The sequence below is a fragment of the Anabas testudineus genome, chromosome 4 (assembly GCF_900324465.2).
Source record: "Anabas testudineus chromosome 4, fAnaTes1.2, whole genome shotgun sequence".
Classification (NCBI taxonomy): domain Eukaryota; kingdom Metazoa; phylum Chordata; class Actinopteri; order Anabantiformes; family Anabantidae; genus Anabas; species Anabas testudineus.
This window is the reverse complement of record NC_046613.1, coordinates 21,114,239-21,134,321: the sequence shown is the minus strand read 5'-3', so window position 1 is coordinate 21,134,321 and position 20,083 is coordinate 21,114,239. Positions and strand designations below refer to the sequence as shown.

The window sequence follows — 20,083 nt, the reverse complement described above, 5'->3', positions numbered from 1 at the left end:
TTGGCTCAGTGCTAGGATGCAGGCCAAGGACGTGTGGTGTCAGGGCTGGATTATGACTTTTTTTTGGCGGCAGGGGTGGGAGATGGAACAGAAACTCAGAGATAACAAGTTCAGTTCCCAAAGCAGCAAGTGTGTGCCCATCAGAAACCACAAGTGTTTTACAAGTGTCCCTGATTTACACCAAATAAGAGCATCCTCTAAGTCCAGAACATTGTTTAAGTCATGAACTTGCATTAGTGGAACCAACTGGGAAACTGGGATTAGATTAAAATGTGGAGCAGTTTCTTTGTGGAAACCTTGTATGGATCAACATATCACAATTTTCTGTTCAAGTCAGAACAAAACACATGGACACAATAGGAATCTTCTATGTTATGCTTTTTAAACTACAAATGTATGTAGCGTATGTAAACATGTGACACCCCTCAAAGGTGGAATCCTGACATCTCTGGGTGGTCTAACATAGTATATGATGAAAAAAAGAACTTGGGGTCAAGACGTTAAATTAGTTATCTGCAGTTTTTCTATGTTATAAACTAAAGAAATATCTGATATATTCTATGTTGGCTTTAATGGCGGTTCTCCAGTGGGGGTTCAACATTGTTTTTTCTGAATGCATTTAACTATTTCTGCAACAATGCACGGCTGTGAAAGCATCTGTTTTCTATAATGCTATGATGCTGTTAATCACAAAGCCCAAACAAGACCACTCAGCTGGAGCCAGTTATACTTCTGTAACTTCAAACTTAGATGAAAAATGTTTACTAAGTGGGGGTTTAGACATCCTTATATTAATACAAGTTGCACTACTACACATCGTTTACCTAAGATTTCCTATGTTTCAATGGTGTCATTTGGTAAATTGCTAGTTTGACACTAGCTACTGTGAAGGTCAAGACTTAAGCAGGACTTTACACACAAACTTAGTGATGCATAGACATTTACAGCCTGTTCTGTAAATAATGTACAACAGGCTAAACCAAAGACCCCTCGAGCTATCAGCCAGAGCTTGAACTAATAGGAGTAGATGTATGCACCAAATACTGTAAACATAATGCTTAGTAAGCAGTGAAAAATATAATACATCCAACACAATGGGAAGGGAAGAGAAAGACAAAACAGGGGACAGGAGGAGAAAAACAGGACAGGTGAGAACAATGAAGCCATTTAAGACAGTAGTCAATACAGACAGCTAAGCAGAGAAACAGTATACCGCCGTCAACATTTATGGATGTGCTTGTGTGGGCTTGTATGAATTTCAAAGGACTTTAAGCTGATTTGAGTTGGAGAGTCACACTTGCAGTTGGTTTTATGTGGAGCTTAAGGTGTTTTCCTGACAACCTGGGAAATGAAGAAATATGCAGCCATATACCAGAACAAATAAATAACCACGTTAGCATCTGCTTAGCTGGGGAAAATAAATCTAAATAGGAAACAAGTCCTAAAAAGAACAGTTTTTTTTTTTTTTTGAGAAAGGCGGGTCACTGGAGCATGTGTGTAAGGTAATGTCCAATATAGAGGACCTAAAAAAAGTTGCATATATCAGTATAACTAGTTTTAAGGGTCTTAGCCAAGTGCAGCACAGCAAAATTAGGACTGGTCCCTAGAGATGCTGGCTTTAGAGAATTTTAACAAAATGTGGCGATATAGGCAAGTGGAAGATGAAGAAAGAGCACTAGTAGCTAGACTCAGACTAAAGGCAGGAAATGGAAACTGGAGATGTGCAGAGGCATTAAAAGCATTTATGTCTAAGAATAATGTGCAACAGCGCTGGTGGTGCCATACAGAAGCCACAAGTCATGACAGTTCTTACAGCTCTTGTGCTTTCTAAAGGTACCATGAAAATGATTCATGTTTACATGGGAACCAACAGGATGCAAGGTGACTTATTACATCTGCAAACTGAATAGGAAAACAGGAAATAAAAAAATGATAACTAGCTCAAAGAATAGGAACTTATCAGCAATGAAAGTCAGACAGAACTGCACATTATCAGTATACTGCACAACGGTCTGACTCTTCATCAAGCTATAAGAAGAAGCAGTAAAACTACTCAAGAAGGTGAAAGAAGCAAAGATAAAAGAACAAGATAAAGTGAACCAGCAAAAACCTGGACAAGAGTAACCTGTGGACTGGTTTGTGCTTGTTGTTAAAAGCTAAAGGAGATAAATGAGAAAGGATGCAACACAAATTTCACTTTGTGTCAGGCTACTTCTTGTTATTCTGACACTTCCTTTGTTTGTTCAGCAACAACTTCAAACAATGTAAAAGTAAGTTACACACACACACACACATAGCAACTGTAGGGGGAGACAAAGAGCAAATGTACCAAATCTTGCTTGTAGCTGTGATGGATTTTATATATATATATATATATATATATATATATATATATATATATATATATATATATATATATATATATATATATATATAATATATATATATATATATATATATACACACACAGCTCCTTCACTCCTGACCAGATTATGAGGATTTGAGTGGAGGAGCTGTGGAATTTAACCAGATGAAGTATTTAAGAGCATCTTTAAATGGTCACCTGGAGAGGCAGAGGTGGCACATCAATGTCTCACAAAGATCAATACCTGATTCTACGGTTCCCTACCTAGAGCCCTTCGTTAATGTTTAAATCCCCCTTTCAAATCTAAATTAGTACTTTCAGAAAATGATCGCTGTGGACTGATGTAGTGTTCCAGGCCTATTTCAGCATAATTACATCGGTCCTAATGTGCAATTATCAGTATGGCCCACTGAAAAACAGAGACCGTTTAGATGTTAAATACTGCCATTAACATTTGCCTATAAATGTTAAATGCTGTCATTAACATTTGGCAATAAGATGGAATGGAGTTATCTCAATGTTTTCTTGGCAGCCCAAATGGGACTGACTTGAAATTACAATCATAGAAGACCACATAGTACAAGACGCACAACAGAGTGGGAGGCCAGGATGTGACCAAGAGGTAATAAATGATGAAAATAGGGAGTAGAGGTGATGCTGAGAGGTAAGGGAGCATTTCAAGTAAAAGGTTCTGGAGACATAAGAACACACACCTAACTGATAGAGGGCTAGAAATAGCAACAGTATGATGCCCGTTCTGTAATATCAAGAATCGATTATGATCTGCAGTTGCATGAAACCCAGAACCCTATTTCACGTATGACAATGCAGATTTCAGTCACTCATCTTTGTATACAGAAATTTGCATAGGTGGATGCAAACAATTAGGGTGAGCCTAGTCAACTCTGTGGGGAACACTCTTTACTTCTCCTTAGATCTCAAACTGCAACAGCTCAATCAAAGACGCATTTGTAATTAACTCGTTTGCATCATGGACCACCGCTTGCAGACTTGCCCATGGGTTTTCAACAGCCTCACTGTTGGCTCACTGACACTTGCTGGATAACCATCAGCCTTTGCTTATAACAGCAGCAGTACTATTTCTAGTGCTATAACCTGTTTTTGCCTTTATTTTGCTGCACTCCAGCCCCCTCAGACTCACCACCGCTGCCCTGGAAGCTGGAGGGAAAAAAGAGTCAACACCATGACCACATACTGAAAGCTTGCAGTTGCACTGATCAGCTTGTATAAAGAGTACCTGCTGTGAATGTATTAACCTGTGCACACATGCTGTGCTGTTTTGGGTGTGAAAACCGGGTTTCCACTGTGCAGGAGAGTTTTAGCATGAATGACCTCATTACTTTATTTTAAGGATTGGCACAGTTAAGGCGCAGGGATAGGTGAGGTGACTTCCACGTGATGAAGATACACTACATTCTGTGTTGTAAATGATCTTGTCTGCATCAGTATCATTTTGTCAGGTGTCACAGAAGCAGTATTTGTTGGGATATTTCTTGATGAAATAGCTCCAACTTTAATATATATATATAGTACATGTTATTAAGAGTTTACATTTTCACACCATACTCACATTTTCTGCCCCTGTAACCAGCTACATTTGAGCACAATAAGTTAAAATTAAAGGTTACTATAGTAAAGTGTTGCTTAACTTGAGCTTGTTACTGTTAGTGATCTCCTCTTTACATTTATGTCTCTTTTACCTCTTCCAAACTGCATATCTCACTATCCTATCTTCCTATAAGAGAGATCAGACCTTTCCAAATTTAATTAATTCTCCACTTTGCACCTGTGTAGAGCTGTTGCTTCCTCCTGTTGCTGCTGGCCCCATTTAGTGTGCAGCTACAAGTGGCATATATACAGTAAAGCTCAACACTGGAAGCAGCACTGTGATGCTTAAATAGGATTAACTGGCCACCATGTGTGAACAGTCCTTTTAACGCCAGCCCCCATATGGGCCGGCCAGCCAAGATGGTACCAACTGGCAACAGCGAGGGCCAAGGAAGCATGTGTGAGTGCTGTAACCTTGGCATCCCAGCTGGCAACTTGGCCTATGATCGAGTGTTGTTGAGTCTGTTCTAACTATTTTGTAATCACCAGGACACTTCAGTTAGCTCTGTTCTTCCGTTCTGCTTTTCACATGCCGGTTATCATTGAGATGGAGTGAGTGATAATTTGCTCTGGTGAATACCAGGGATAGAAGAGTCACAAGCTGAGAAAATCAAATGCAAATCAAAAGGATGCTTCTTTTAAAAACATACATAGTATTTTAAATATAGTTTTAGTTTAAAGGAACATTTTCTGCCTGACTTTATTTATATACTGCACAAAAGGCACACCATATGCTTATGCTATGTACTGCCAGCTGCTGGAATAGGTCCAGCTGGGTGATTGAATCTATCTTTCTCACTGCTGCCTACAGACCCAAAAATTGACCCAATAACAATTTTTCTCTCACAATGCCTTGGAACGTGTTTACACGAAAAAAAAACAAAAAACGCACAGCCTCCACAATCAACTCAGAACTGAGTCAGGAAACAACATTGTGCTGGATTATCTTCAATCTGTCTTTATGTTAGTCAAATTATTCTTTCAGCTGTAGTAAAAGAGAAAGAAATCCCAGATTCCCTGATGATTAGCTGCTCTGGAACCACAGTCAGTCACTGAGCTCTGTAAATTGAGAAATTTGCAAACCGTTCCAGGCCTAAAGCTCCAAAACAAGCCATGATAGGCCTCCACAAAGCCCTGCATCAGCATCCAGTAGAGAGTGTCCGCTTGAATTTTTCTTGCAGTTGGTGAATCACACCTCAAACTTAAACCCCAGTTGAGAAGAAGTGGCTCTGTGGAGAGTTTTTTGATGCACTAGTCTAATACAATTCCAGTGAATTTCTATAATATAGATACTTGACACTAACTGCTACTAAGTCTCTTATCAGTACACAGTATGTCCACTTACAAACCAGCATATTTTTTGTCTCTCTCTCTCTGTCCCTAACGACTACACTGTATGAATACCACTGCAGTTTGCTTTTGATGTTTTGTGCAAAGTGCCCTGTAGTCAGACAAAGACTTTTTCTTGCACAAAGTGGAAAATGCACCACTGCAGCCCATGGAAGAAAATGTCTCAGTAAATAGGGGAGATACTGTGCACCTGAGGGACATCGTTTTTTCTCTGGTTCAATTCTCTGTCTGCTCCCAACATTTCACTGGCATGAAGGTGCTTTTTGACAGTTGATGTCAACAACTGTCCAAGAGCATAAAGTTTAAAGCTGCAAAAGGCAAAACTTTTTATAGATAGCCTGCACCCAAACCCCTCAATGTCCATGTTTTCAAACAACTGTGAAAAATGGAAAAGGTCATTGCTCTAAGGGAAGTGGGAAGAGCAGAGTAACCACTGAGCCTGAGCTAAAAGGAACTTACATTTAACAATTTTGCACATACTGTTCCAGGGAACATAGAACCAATACCGTTTGCATTTCTGTGCATGCAACTGTGAAACTTAGATTCTTATGTTTTATATATATATATATATATATATATATATATATATATATATATATATATATATATATATATATATATATATATATATATATATATATGTATAATATAAGGGAGACATGCATGGAAATGCAGTCATCTCCAGAACTGTCTCTAAAGTAGGCAATCTACTGACATTCTCCTTACATTCAGTCCTGTAAGTTCTGCCCAATAGTTCCTTGACGAGCTAAAAGTATTTCCCCTGAAATACAGTGTTACATCATACAGGAACTAAATTTGAACAATTCCTCCAGTTGTACATTTCCGAAAAAGTTCTTGGTCCTCTGGGAGAGTTCCTCTGATGGAAATGCCATTATTGCTTTCAGGTATGTGAAGAATGTGTAAGTACCAACAAATTTGTCCCCATCTGTGCATAAAGCAAACACACAAATGGAGTCTTGTACTAAAACAATGTTTTTGGACACCTGGAAAATTTGTCATGTTGACCAAACTAAATATCTGGCAAATGTTGTGCTGCTTGTGTATGTGTGTGTGTATATAGATAGATAGATAGATAGATAGATAGATAGATAGATAGATAGATAGATAGATAGATAGATAGATAGATAGATAGATAGATAGATAGATAGATAGATAGATAGATAGATAGATAGATAGATAGATATATATATATATATATAGATAGATAGATATAGATATAGATATAGATAAGTGTTTGCAATGGACTCATCAGCCATGACTAGATGTCATTATCATCCCCACCGTCTTTACATAATATGATATTATATCAAAGGGTTTTATTGCTCATGTTTGATTAAAGACTGGGCAATGAAATGTTGGTGATAAAGTTTCTCAAACTCCCTGTGCGTGTTCAAATAAATTAAGCTTAGTCATGCACCACAGTCACTACCTGGAACATAACTCCAATCAATTATTATTTATAACTATGCCCTAGGTATAAATCTGTCTTGAAATGTGCTGTCACTGCTAAGAGTAAAATATTCAAGTTGGACAAAAGCAGTGATGATTTCTCACCTTCTCTCCTGTTGACCTTGGCAAACACTGGCCCATGACTGCTGGACAGCTGGGAGGAACTTCGGAAAGATGATGGTGGTAAATTGGCCACCAGTGGGTTGTCACATACCTCTGTTCACCATTCACAAAAGAGAAAAGACAAGAATAAAAGGTTAGTATGTTTAAATGTGTTTAAACCTATAAAAACAATTTGTAAGAGTGTTATCTTGCTGTAATGCTTAAGAAAAACAGAGTGAAGGGGAAAAGGATGGTTTCTTCTAAGGTAAAATTTGAATCTCCTGTAGAACATAGGACATACAGTATGATGGGATATACTGAGCATGTGCAAGAATTAGATGAGTTGGTGCCAGAAGAAAAGCAAAGAAACATCAGTGAAGACATTTACATCCATCAAACACTCTATGTGAAGGTCAAGGGAAAAGATCATTAATTTATGCTGCATCTGTGATTACTATTCTTAATGTAGACGTAATGGAGACAGGAATTAATCACCCTTTAAATATAATTGGTTCATTGTTACGACACAACCAGAGCTATAAGAAACAGAATTCACTTCTGTTGCTCAGCAGCTCGACTAAATTACCATCTATATATGGGAAGCAGCTTTCAATGAAATATATGATTATTAACTAATTGTTGATAAAAAAAAAAATTAATGTTTAGTTGTTTCTATGAGAACCTTGTTTTAATGGATGGTGCTTGCCGACACTGAGCAGAGAGCCGGTTCAAATTATTCACAATCCACTCAGACCTGCGGCTGGTCCTATCTCCCTACTCTGACAACAAGACTTCAGCTGAGATTACTGTGTCAACATTATTGTACTTCATTTCAAACACAGAGGGATTTTCATTACCTGAGACTATAAACCACAGACTCTTGACAGCTTTGAATAGCCTGTCATATCCAGCTAAGTCTACCCCAGTCTAAACTCATCTTCTGCAGGCACTTCATAGTGTCTGAGCATTTCCATTCAAACTAGCTTTTTACATCTATATATTAGCATTTTATATCCTTTCTTAGAGAAAGTTTTAAACACAGGTTGGACACTGGTATTGCACAATAATATTTAAGCTATCATCTGTAACTAAATGCTCTGTTAATACAAATGTTTTTCTGACCCATGGTGTTCGTTAAGTGCATTTAAGTGCCAAATGAAAGGAAATTAAATGAAAGTTGGTTCTTATTTTTACTTACTTACTATTATTACTTCAAATGCAGTCTGCTTCTCCAGACTCCACAGTCTTTTGTACCATTTACTGAAGTCTTGGTGATCTTTTTGGTCTTTGGCACAGAGAAGCCAACATCAGTTTCTCCCCAGAACAAACAAATGTGAACTCGTCTGACCAAAGAACACCTTTCCAATGTCTGTTGGTCCAGCTGACATAAGGTTAGGCCAAAATAAGTCAGCAATGATTCTGTACAGAATTCATCTTCTATTATTGAGTTTTTTTATAATTTGCATGAAATTGTACTAAAGAACGAACTTAATGCAAATAAAATGTTTCCATGCTCATCAGTTGATGAAAACATGTTAAAGTCGAATACCTACTTTAGTTGAGTTAATGTTTGGCAAATAGCACGTTTGGCTCAGATTGCTGGAGCCAAAGCTTCTTCAAATCCAATAAAGAGCAGAGTAGACATTTCATAATCTCTGATAGAAGATCCAGGAATAGGACCAACACACTATTTAATCCATTCCTTACACCTTTTGCTAAAACGACTCACTAAGACACCACCCTCCAAACCCTGTGAATGCCAAGTAGTCTTTCCCTCTTACAGCAGTTTCGCTGCAGTTGCTAAACTATATTTGGACAATTTGCTGTTCTAGCAAAGCTCAGACAACTTCTACCTTGACAGGATGACAATCTCACCAAATTTTATCCAACAAGCTACTTTTGAGTCAATGTGACATACAAAAATTTATCAAAGTGAAAGTGTTTCATACAAGACAGAAAAGAAAAAAATCAATCTGTATAGATTTTGCTGAAACCTAAGTCATTCATAACCTTTTTTTTTAAACTCCATCCAGCAAGGCCTAAAGAACAAACGTAGCTAATAGTGAGCACCAACAGGGAAATACACCTGAATTAGTGTAAAGAGGTGAAATAAGCACTGTAAATTCTCCGTGGAAAATGTGCTGCTAGATCACAGCGCTGGTAATAAAAGCTCAGACAGAAAAAGAAGAAGAGGTGTCTCAACAGGCGAGGATGATTTTTCTCAGAGCAGTTGTGACATTTAAAAGGTGACTGTGAGAAAAGGGTAAAGCTCAAATACAGAAAGCGTAAAGGAAGATGAAGGTAAAAGGCTGCTGAACCAGCAGCAACTGACCAGGGCATCGTGAGACACACGGAAAAATTGAACTACAAGGTATTTCTCTAAAGCTACACAGACTGGGGTGGTTTTCAGCTAAATGTTAGACTAGACTGACAGCAGAAGGAACCTAAACACCAACACAATACCAGTGATACAGCCTACAGCAGACAACAATATGACATCATATTGCTTTAACTAATAATTTAACAGTAATGTTAAATTTTCATATTCATATTTTTACTTGATTTCATTTAGTTTGAATACCATTACATTACTTCTGATGGAATATTTTGCCATTATGGTTATCCTGAAAAAAAGAATCTGGAATCAGAGATACACCACCCTTCTGTGTACACTACATCACCCAGTTGAACATTTTACTGAATTGAGATTCCAGAGAGATAACCATTTCAGAGATGCTGAATATTTATGAGTCCCATCCAACACGTCATCAAACAAACAGTAAAAGCACAGTTTAAGTGTCCCAGATATTCAGAGTCAACTTGTAGATCAGTCTCTCTCTGAGTAAGCAGAATAATGAGGTGCTACGATACTCGTTTCCCCCAACCCCTGTCAAGTGGAAAACAGCTGTGCTTGTTTTTGTGTTTCTTTACACTACAAATTTCTCACCTTTTATCAAAGAGGTGCCTGAGCCTGAAGCTTTATCTGCTGTGTACACTGATTACTTTACTGCAACCATGCAGGAAAGTAAAACAGTACACCGGCACTCAGAGCTCGCTTCAGATTCAGAATCAAACTTCAGTTTCAGTGCCTTTTACATTTTCTGATGCTGACACATCCAAACTAAAAGAGAGTCGAAAGATAAAAATCCAAACAACAACAACAACAACACGTATAGATTATGTCTGGGGTATCTAAACAGCACCGAAGGGTAAGACCACAGATAATCAGAAGGCTGTTATATCTTTTTCTATATTTCTGCACACAATGGCATCTCAAACCTAATAAACCTCAGATACATGCTACCACCATACTGATACTTCACTACCATCAACAAGTCTATAGCCATGCAGCTCTGTAAGATCAACAACGTTCGACACATGCTCTGATCAAGTTACTGTAAATGCTGACATCTGCACACTAACATGCTCCCAGTAACTATGTTAACATGTTTGTTGTTGTTGTTTTTTGGTGATATTAAGCATCTATGTTTGACCTCTTAGTTTGGCAAAAGGAATGCAAAATAGATTTCAGGTTAATTGGTAAGAAGAGAGAGAAATCACCAAATTTGGTTGTTATAATAATCCCCAAAAACTTTAATATCACCTTCAGTGGTCATTAAAGAAGATAAATTCTCTTTCTAGGCATGTTTTGTTTCTAAATAACAGCATTTTGCTCAATATTTACAACTTTGTCTGTAGAAGAAATTACTGTACAAGTGAGCTGTGATGGATAGCTGCTTTCCTAAAGCTTTCATACTGTAGATAACTTCACTGTTCAGTTTGTGACAATCCATCTTTTGTCTCCCTCCAAGAGTTGTCACCTCAAAGTATTTCACAGAGTCATTCATAATCATCACTGTTTTGTGGCTGTACAGTTTGCCTGGTAAAGCAGTTTGGCTGAGACTGATGTGAATCCTGTGCCTGCCTTGGCGGCAGAGCGAAGCCTGACAGTCTGACATCTTAACTGAGACACTCCGCTGCCGGGGCTGACTGCTAACAATGAGAGAAATGTTTGTTCCTCATTTCCAGCTCTTCATCTGTCTGTTGGCTTCACACCAGGCTAGTCCATAATTCTGCTGACTCTCACCATCTAAGACCTCCCTAGTTAGAAAATTGCATTATATTCAGTATCTATACTATTCTCAGCAACATTGAATTCTTTTTCTCTGTGAAACAGTGTGAAACCCTGCTGTTATTTCTTCTGTGCTAACTACATTAATATGCGGCTCCATGGGAGGCAGACCTAATCAGCAGAATTAAATGATCAAAAGAAAACTGCACTGTAACAAAGTATAATTAAAGCATTTATCTGGAGGTATACAAGGTTTATTTCTCAACACAGCAGCACACACATCATGTTCTGAAACACCAAGTTAACTGCAAACACATTAGTTAGTAAGAAGTAAGAGTCTAAAATCATTCACAATGAAACATGTCCATCTTATGCAGATTTGAGAGACTTGCTGCAGGTTACATCACTTCTGCTAATGGACCAAGGAGGAGACATGGAGCATTATGAATGACGCATATTTGCATTTCAAAATAAGGACAAGACACTGAATGTCATACTTTGCTTTGCAGATGTTCTCAATGAGGACATTAAGTCATTTGGTTAAAAAAAGACTATCTAGAAATTACCATGCTCGTCTTTCTCTGTCTTTTGCCTCTAGCAAACTCTAGGGTTAGATTTCCCTGTGGGTGGAGGAAACTCAAATTTCTATAGATTTTTTTAAATAATCAGACATTGCTCTACATTTCCTTCTTCTCTAACAAAAGGTTTATGGTTGACTTGATGAGTTAATGACCACAATTAACTGAGATCAATGATAAATACAAACACGAGTCGTCCTCATTCGAACATCAAACTACTTCCTCCTGTACCATCCATAACAAGAACCATAATCCTGATGAAAGGTTTTATCACTGCACTGCAAAAGTAATTTATTACGTGGCATTTTCTAAAACAACTAATGCTGTTGTTTTTCTTTGAAAGGCCTTTCTTGATGCAGAATAAACTGTAATTAAGTTGCTGCATGAACAAATTGTCCTACTTCATCCTTGAACATGTAAAAATCCCGGTGGTTATGAGAGGACCTATTTTAGCAGCAGAATAAAGAAAAATTCAGCAAGAAAGTAAGTGCAATTAATCACAACATATTTATATTCTACACACAGAGAATAACATTAACATACAATTTCCCCTGGCAACTTTTTATTTGGTAGGATGCAAACTAATGTATAGAGGGCCTATAGAAGTTATCAACAATGGTGACATATATTTTGAAGACCTGCTTGGGGCGCTCCTCTGTCTTTATGGTGAAGGCTTTGCCATGATACCAACTCACCATCATTTTAGATAATGAACTAAGATTATACAAGTAAGAAAAAAACGAATCCACATCAACAACCGTCAGATCAATTTAGACCTTAGTAGAAAATTATATCTTAAATTTACCACCTGGCTACACTTATTAAACAAGAAAAAATGGTAAGAATAAAATCTGTACATGAATAAGAGTCCTATTGGTTGTAATTGGTGTTTATTTCGAGAAGTACTTACATGGCCTGCTCCCACTGTGCCGCCCGGTTCCAAAGGCTGTCATTAAATTGTAAACAGGGAAGGTCAAAATAGCAGGTTAGGTAATCATATGTATTATAATTATCTATACTTATAACTAATCAGATGTTAATTTGCTATCTAATTGATTAAGACAGGAGCAGTGACGTGATATTGCATTTAGGAAAAGCACATCCATTTAAATAGCACAAGCCTTGTATCCATAGAGTACTGTAATACATGCATACCATTAACTGTAGTAGTAAACCTGGAGTCCTAATTTGGCATTTTCAGTCGTTTCTTTGATTTCTGATAACGTCATACTCAAATCAGAGTGGTGAGATGTGGGAACAAGGAAATAATTTCTACAACAAAGTTGAACTTGGCGAGAAACAGACAGTCCAGAAAAGCTGTCAGCAGACCAGCTGCTTATCTAAATAATCCAATCAAGTAGACAAAGAAAACAAAAGGGGGAAACTCTGTAGATTATTGTACAAGACAATGGACGGCAACTACAGTTCAAACACATTCAAACACTGACAGACGCTAGAGCATCCTACTTTTAATAGTATGTAACTTTCTGTTAGTCGGCCCTTCTTGTTTCCTTCCTAGTTTATTTGTTAGTCTAGTTCGCTCTGTTAGGAATTGTAAGTTCCTGCGTTTGCAGCATTTTCTGTCATTAGGTTTTCCCAATTTCAGGGTTTGTTTCTGTTCTCTAGTCAACTGTTAGTTCCAGCCTCGTGCTGCGTTTTCTGTTTCTTCTTATAAAATAAAAAATAAAAACCAAAAAATATCTTCAAATAAGACACTTCATGCATTTTAAAATGGCAGAAAAGAAAAGTTAACTGTATTGAAAAAAAAACCCTGTAATATAGTAATGTCACCCTGCTGGCCAGAAAGTAAGATTGTCATACACAGGAACAGGACTGTATAGCTGAAGCTTGTGCTGCTGTGCACCACAGAGCTGCAGCTGTGTGAAGGTGAGATGAGGGGAGTCGGGCGAATGACTCTGACACCGACACACACAAAAGAAAACCCAGTGATGGGTGAAATGAGAGAAGGAGTTGGGAGTGTCAGTGCATGGCTTAAAGACGGAGGGCAACTACAATGAATGTCCACACTGGGCACAGGCACTTCTATTTCTTTCATACACTCCTTTCACCAACTCCTTGTTCCCCCTTTTTCCCTTTTCTCTCCTGCTGAGCTAATAGAATTAAAGCCTAATTTAAATTCTCTGTCTGTTTCACTTTTAATGTTTAACTTGGGGCCGGTTTCACCACCGGATTCTTAATACATAAACCTTTGGTCATCACATGTATTCCGTTTGAATACACAACAATGAAGGTAGTTTGGAAAAGATGGAGATTATGTGTCAGTGCCTGGGAGGTGTACTGTGTGATGCTGTTCATTAATCAGTATTTTAATATTAACAGTGGATCACATGACTGTTTACTTTATGTCAAATGTGTTGTTCTTAGCAAAGAATCATCAGCAGCTCTCATCATCTCTATGGAGGCTTCCAAGCATCTTTTAGTTAATATATCATTCTGGGTGTGCGACTTATCGCCACCGTCATTGTTGTTGCCATCATCCCATCACCAGAGTTGTCATGTTTTCGATTTGTCTGTCAATCCATGTCCCATTCTTGTGAATGTAATATCCAAAGAATGCCTTGACGGAATTTCTTCAAATTTGCCAGAAATGTCTCAGATTCAAGGATGAACTGATTAGATTTAGTTGATCAAGAGGTCATATTTTTACAGTGACCTCACTCCTGGACTATTATTATGAACACGATTTCACAGTGATACGTTGGAAGAATGTCTTCAAACATGACAAAATGGTCCACATGAAAATAACCTTTAGCTTTTAATGGTCCGAGGCCATAGAGGTCAAGTTCACTGTGACCTCCTGTCACTCCTGTCCATGCCATTCTTATGAAAGTGATATCGCAGGACTACTATAAGGGAATTTACAAAGCCCGACCTGGACTCCAGGATGAACCATGGGTATGTCCAGTTCTTTTTAACACAGTATCACAGGAATAATTAAAGGATTTAAATTTGAACTTGACAGTGAATGAATTAGGCTTTGGTGGTCAAAGGTCACTGGTCTCTCCAACACTACAATATATCTCAGTAATAACTAGAGGGAATTTCTTTACATCAACTTGGAATGATATAGTTGATGAGTCTGGACAGACATGCACGTAAACTACATCTCCAATATCGGGTGGAGGCTTACAACCGGCTTGGCTACTGCCTGAAATAAAATAAGCACTGATAGGACGTCACTTCACATAAATACAGTGTGTTTTCGCTAATAGCTGAAACACTGTTTCTGTTGCTGCCTCAGAGAGTGAGTGAATAGTACCCTCAGCAGAATGTGGCCGATTCTTGGACCGATAACAAGTTATCTGATATATTGACAGGGTCGTTTGATGAATGTGTCTGTTTTTAGGGAGGCAGACATCCACTGGGGAGCCGGCCTTGGGCAAACACAAAATCCCACAGGTCACAAAGGCAGATGGATGGACTGCAGTTCTCTGTCACTTTTATCGCTTCACTACTTGTCCCTGGATTAATAAATCCAGATTCATGAGTGGCAGCTCTATGCTTACAGCACCAGCCCGTGCCTTTATGTTACCTTGACTTAGTTAGAACCTCTTCATGACTCTACTTGTACTAAACACATTTTCATAAATGACACTAAAAAAGAAAAGTAAGGGCAATTCATCCTCTCCTTTGCTCTTTCCTCGTGCAGGTTCTTAAGACTGCGCTGTTTCATGAAGCATAAAGGACAGTGCAGTTTGCAGAGAAAATGCCTTATACATTCACACCAAATTGATTTTATTCAGAGGTTTATGTTCTCTCAGTGAAAATCACCAGCTCATTGAAAAATAATAAATTTTGATGAGACAGGACTGTTCGCATATGAAGCAGGGAGCTGGACCTAAATCCAAATCAACTCCTTCCCCAGCAAATTTTAGCCAACTTATTGTCTCATCTGGCTGCGAACTGAAGGAGATGCATTTGCAGCACTGTGAGAAAATAATAGCACCTTAAAGTTTCCCTGTCAGTCTCAGCTGGTTAAATAATCAAACAAGTCGACCAAGCCCGCAGTCTCAGTCAGATGAGAGATGAAACCCAAAAACAAAATTGTGTTTTCTGTAATGTTTTAGAAAAATGCACAATAAATGCACCTGTACACTGCTTGAGGTAAAGTGGTATGAAAAGTAACTGCAAAATGAAAAAACAAAGTAGGAAGTGTGGGAAAACAAATGTACCAACCGGTGAGCCATAGCTCCTGAAGGTGATGTATGTATGTGACGTCAGTATGATGTGAATCCTCGCTAGAAAAGTGGCCTCTTGTAGCCAGAGCAGAGAGACATAGTGTCACGGAGGTCAGAGAGAATGGCAGAGCACACAAAGGTGCCCCACACCTTCTATAAGAGTAACACTAGTTCACTGAGAGGTGCAAAACAATCGCAAACCACGCAGCCATGTTGTTTGTGGTCGTTTTGTGTCTTTCACAGTTTTGTGTATTCTGGTTGTGCACCCCTTAGTAGTAATTTTGCATGTCTTTGGAGTCTTTATTTGTAGACGTTTTGCATCATCGCCATCTACTTGTAGACATTTTGTGTCACTTTGTGGTCAGTTTGCAACTCATTGTGGTTGTTCTGCATCTCTTTGAGAACATTTTTTGTTTTGTGTTTCTGTCATCATTCTGCCTTTCTTTGAGGATGTTGTGCATTTTTTGTAGTTGTTTTTTGTTGCGTTTCTCTGTTATTTTGCAGGTAAAGGGGTTTGTTGACCCCTTGGGCCCCTGGAACTGTGCCAGGTAGGTACAATCTGTGATCCGTCTACAGAGGCAATAGCAACCGTTGACAGCAGAACAATCAGTGAAGAGAATGGCATCAACTTCAAAGTCTGATCATCCATTTTGGGACATGCTTCATTTATATACACACACAAGGTATTTTTTTATTTAAAAAAGCAATACTGTCAGTTTCAAATAAGTTTCAGGAAAAAAAATGGCCTGACTTGTGATGAACCATCCTGTCAGTTTAAGTATAAATATGAGTAAGAGTGCCACAGAGAGTGAAGGAAGACAGAGTACTGCATTATATGATGAGTATGACAATGACAGAAGTCTCCTGTCCTCCATGTACAAAACATGATGAATGATATGACAGTGCTTTACTGAGCTGAAACCTTTTCATTGCTTAGGAAGCATAATCTGGACAGAAGACGGATCATTAAGTGAAAGATAAAGGACCTGACTGATGTGCTGCAGAGCAAAATATGTGAAGCACAGTGAGGTGATACAGAAAAATAGCTGGTTTTCTGGTTTATCCCTTGGTCCAGGAAAACTGTCTGACATAAACATTGTGCCTATTTCTCCAGGATTTGGATCAATATTACCCCAAACTATCAATGCATCCCGACTTTAATAACTGTTATGAAAACACTGAACTGTTCATAAAAAGAAATGCCTATGAGTGCATCCATCCTTTGTCTCTAGCATATCCAGCAGCAGCATCCATCCACCCATTCAACCATTGATTTCACAACTTGAATCTCTCCATTGTGCGTATGAAATCTCCTGAGCCCTTGAGCTTATCATCATTGTTTGTTTTGCACAGTACCATTGCCTAAGAGGTTGGTCTTATTTACAGCACCAGTCCAGTGTAGTACCATAACTGTTATCTGTCTGTCTGTGTAACTTGTTGCAGGGTAAAACATTTCTCCTTTAAAAGATATCTGTGGTTACTTCCTTCGAAAGAGTCCACTTTTCACTGAATTATTTTCTAAGTATAAAATTGGAGCTCTGTGGATAGACCACCGTCTTTCACCCTCTTGTACTCTCACGAGAAAACATCAAATGTTGGAAAAGCTAAAATAAGAGCAGAACTTGTGGGATTCACTATCTCTTAAAATTTGACAGCTGTAAATCCCCAGAGGATCTGCTCACTCCTTCATCAACAACCCACCCGCCGTGGTCGGATCAGACGCAGCCAGCTGTTTAATTCACTAAATTCACCGAATAAACTGTGTGAGCTACTGTACTTCTTCCCCAAAGTGCAGAAACAGGTCACATCGCACATTAAAATCGACTTGAAGGTGCAGAGTTGAATTCTCTTATTGCTGTATTTGGAATAAAAAGGAGGGCTTTTATTAATAAGAGATGGAAACAGTGAGAAGGAATTCAGGAATATCTTCTTAGCTCATCTGTTAAACTGCTCAGAAATTGTTGAAGTATCATATCTTTTGGACTAAAGGTGTCATCTTGCTAATTGCAATTAGCATCTTTAAAGAACGAGCTGCCCTTTACTAATTAAGTACATCTGTGAATAGCCAGGCATTTGATCTTTACACAAAGTCAGCAGCGTGTGTGGGCCACACACACACACACACACACACACACACACACACACAAACACACCAACAACAGCCACGTTCAGCCAGAGACTGATCAACATCAAGTGCTCCACAGAAGGTCCTTTCTGCCTGTAACCATCTCTGACCATCATCAGAATCCGTATTTATGTCATATTCATCCATTGTTCTATCCTGATGTTATTTTGTATTTGTGTTGTTTTAGATCTTTTCTGGTTGTGGCTGCTTTTTTTTTTTTGTTTGTTTTGTTTAGAGTAACTGTAACAAGTCAAAACAATTTCCCTCTGGGATTAATACTTTTCTTTAAATCTTTGAATTAAAAAAATCTCTCTTACCTTCAGTCTTACATTTGAGTTTGACTTATCTTAGTGTCTCAATTTTGATTTGTGAACATACTTCGGAGTTGTTTCTTCTGTTTTATTAATAATAATAATAATAATAATAATAATAATAATAATAAGCTGATTTATCATTAAAAGTCCGAGGAACAGCCACGTGTCCTCAACTCACCAAACGCAAAGCATGCCCATTGTTAGTCATTGTTGGTCCATACCCTTACAGCAGAGTGGTGTCTTAGTGCAATAGTAAACCACTGGGTCCACTTAAAACAACACACTCAACTGCCCTCTTTCCTCCCCTGGAAGCGCACGGAGCCGCTCACCTTCTCCACCTGTCCCACAGCAGCCGAGGAGCAGCGAGCCGATCAGCGCAGTAATCCCAGCGAGTCTTTTACTCCCCAGAGGCATGTTGAAGCGACGGGGTGCTGCAGAGTATAATCCTGCCTGTCGGAAAGGAGATAGTTCGTCCTTCCTCCCCCTCCTTTTCTCCTCTCCTCTCCTCTCCTGTTCGCTTCTCTCCTCTGCTCTCGTCCAGCTCCGCTCCGGCGCGCTGCGCTGCAGTAGCCCCGCTGCCACAGTGTGGAGGCGCCGGCCGGTATCCAGTGGAGTGGAGTGGAGTGGAGGAGGATGCTGTCACACCGCCTGCCCTCAGTTAAGTGTTGGAATGAAGAGAGGGAGCAAGGAAAGCAAGAGGGAGGGCTTTTTACGAGACTGTCGCAGGTCCGAGTCCTGCGCAACGCCTCTCTCACTCTGATCCCTGAGAATCTCAGAGTTGGGGGGAGTCCCGAGACTGGTTTCACACAGCGCAGTGGGAGCATGTGCAGACAGATGTTGGGATGAACTTACTTCTTGACTTTGTGTTTTTTCTGCTTCTCCTTCATTTTGTGTATCTGTGTAGTCCTTCGCACCTTTGTGGTCATTTTCAACCCCCATAGGTCAGCTCCTCTACTCTCTGTACATAAACTCAATGGCCTTTATCCCCCCCCCCCCCCCCCAGTTTTACAAACATAATTCATAATTCATGTCCACGAGTGACAGACATGCCTTAAAATATTTTGTATCTTACCGCCCCCCCAAAAACCTAAAATGACTCCTTCCTCGTGAAGAGAAACCACTGAAGTCCATCTTTACTGAATGTACATTGGAGATTTCACACTTGTGTTGCGTGCATGTTGGACCACAATTTGTGATTATATAAAAAAAAAAAAACACAAAAGAACCTACAGTACATGTACCTAAAGAGAGCACAGGGAAGCGTTCCACTTCACCAGATGAACGTTTTAAACTACTTCATATAGAGTACATCATGCTGCACAGTGAAGGTCGATCATCCAGCTCTACAGTTACAATGAGCAAACATGAGTGGAGAGAACTTTGAATTTATCAGTTTAGAGAAGCCGTTTCATCAAACGGGGACACTACACAATGGACAAGTGCCCTCTTTTCCATACCCTTGTATAGCAGGATGCTTTAAAAACTAATAATTAGAGAAATAAAACCTGAGGTCACATGGCCTCTGGTCCTGTGTAGCAAATAAAAGCACCACAGGGAAGTAAGATGCTCCTCTTACCTTATTTTTGGGGAAATTATTTTAGATGTTATTTGTAGACCAAGTGAAACTACACATATTAATCTCAAAAAGAGGTCAGCAGTACAGGTATGGTGCGTTTCCTCTGTTCCTCTGAAAGGTCATTTTATATTTTAACCCTTACATGTTTTGTGCCTCACATTAGCCCAGTTGTCTTTGTTCATGACGTGAATCAAACTGATGTTTTCACCCTTTAGCTGATGTCATGACTGGTGTAAAGATGTTGTGAAGAAGATAAATTAGAAACCAAAGGTGAGAAGCCAGAGAGACAGCGGATTAAGTTCT

At 38.9% G+C, this 20,083-nt stretch overlaps 1 protein-coding gene across 1 annotated transcript in view; it reads right to left on the bottom strand.

Annotated features, from left to right (window-relative positions):
- LOC113152520 (contactin-associated protein-like 4) overlaps positions 1-18,724 on the bottom strand; it is a 71,960-nt gene extending 53,236 nt beyond the window's left edge. Inside the window, exons 1-2 of the mRNA XM_026345807.1 lie at positions 18,534-18,724; positions 6,920-7,030 (exon numbers count right to left, since the gene is read on the bottom strand). Coding sequence (XP_026201592.1) covers positions 6,920-7,030; positions 18,534-18,618 — 196 coding nt within the window. The 5' untranslated portion in view covers positions 18,619-18,724. The remainder of the gene's footprint in view (positions 1-6,919; positions 7,031-18,533) is intronic.
- Between the last annotated feature and the right edge of the window lie 1,359 nt (positions 18,725-20,083).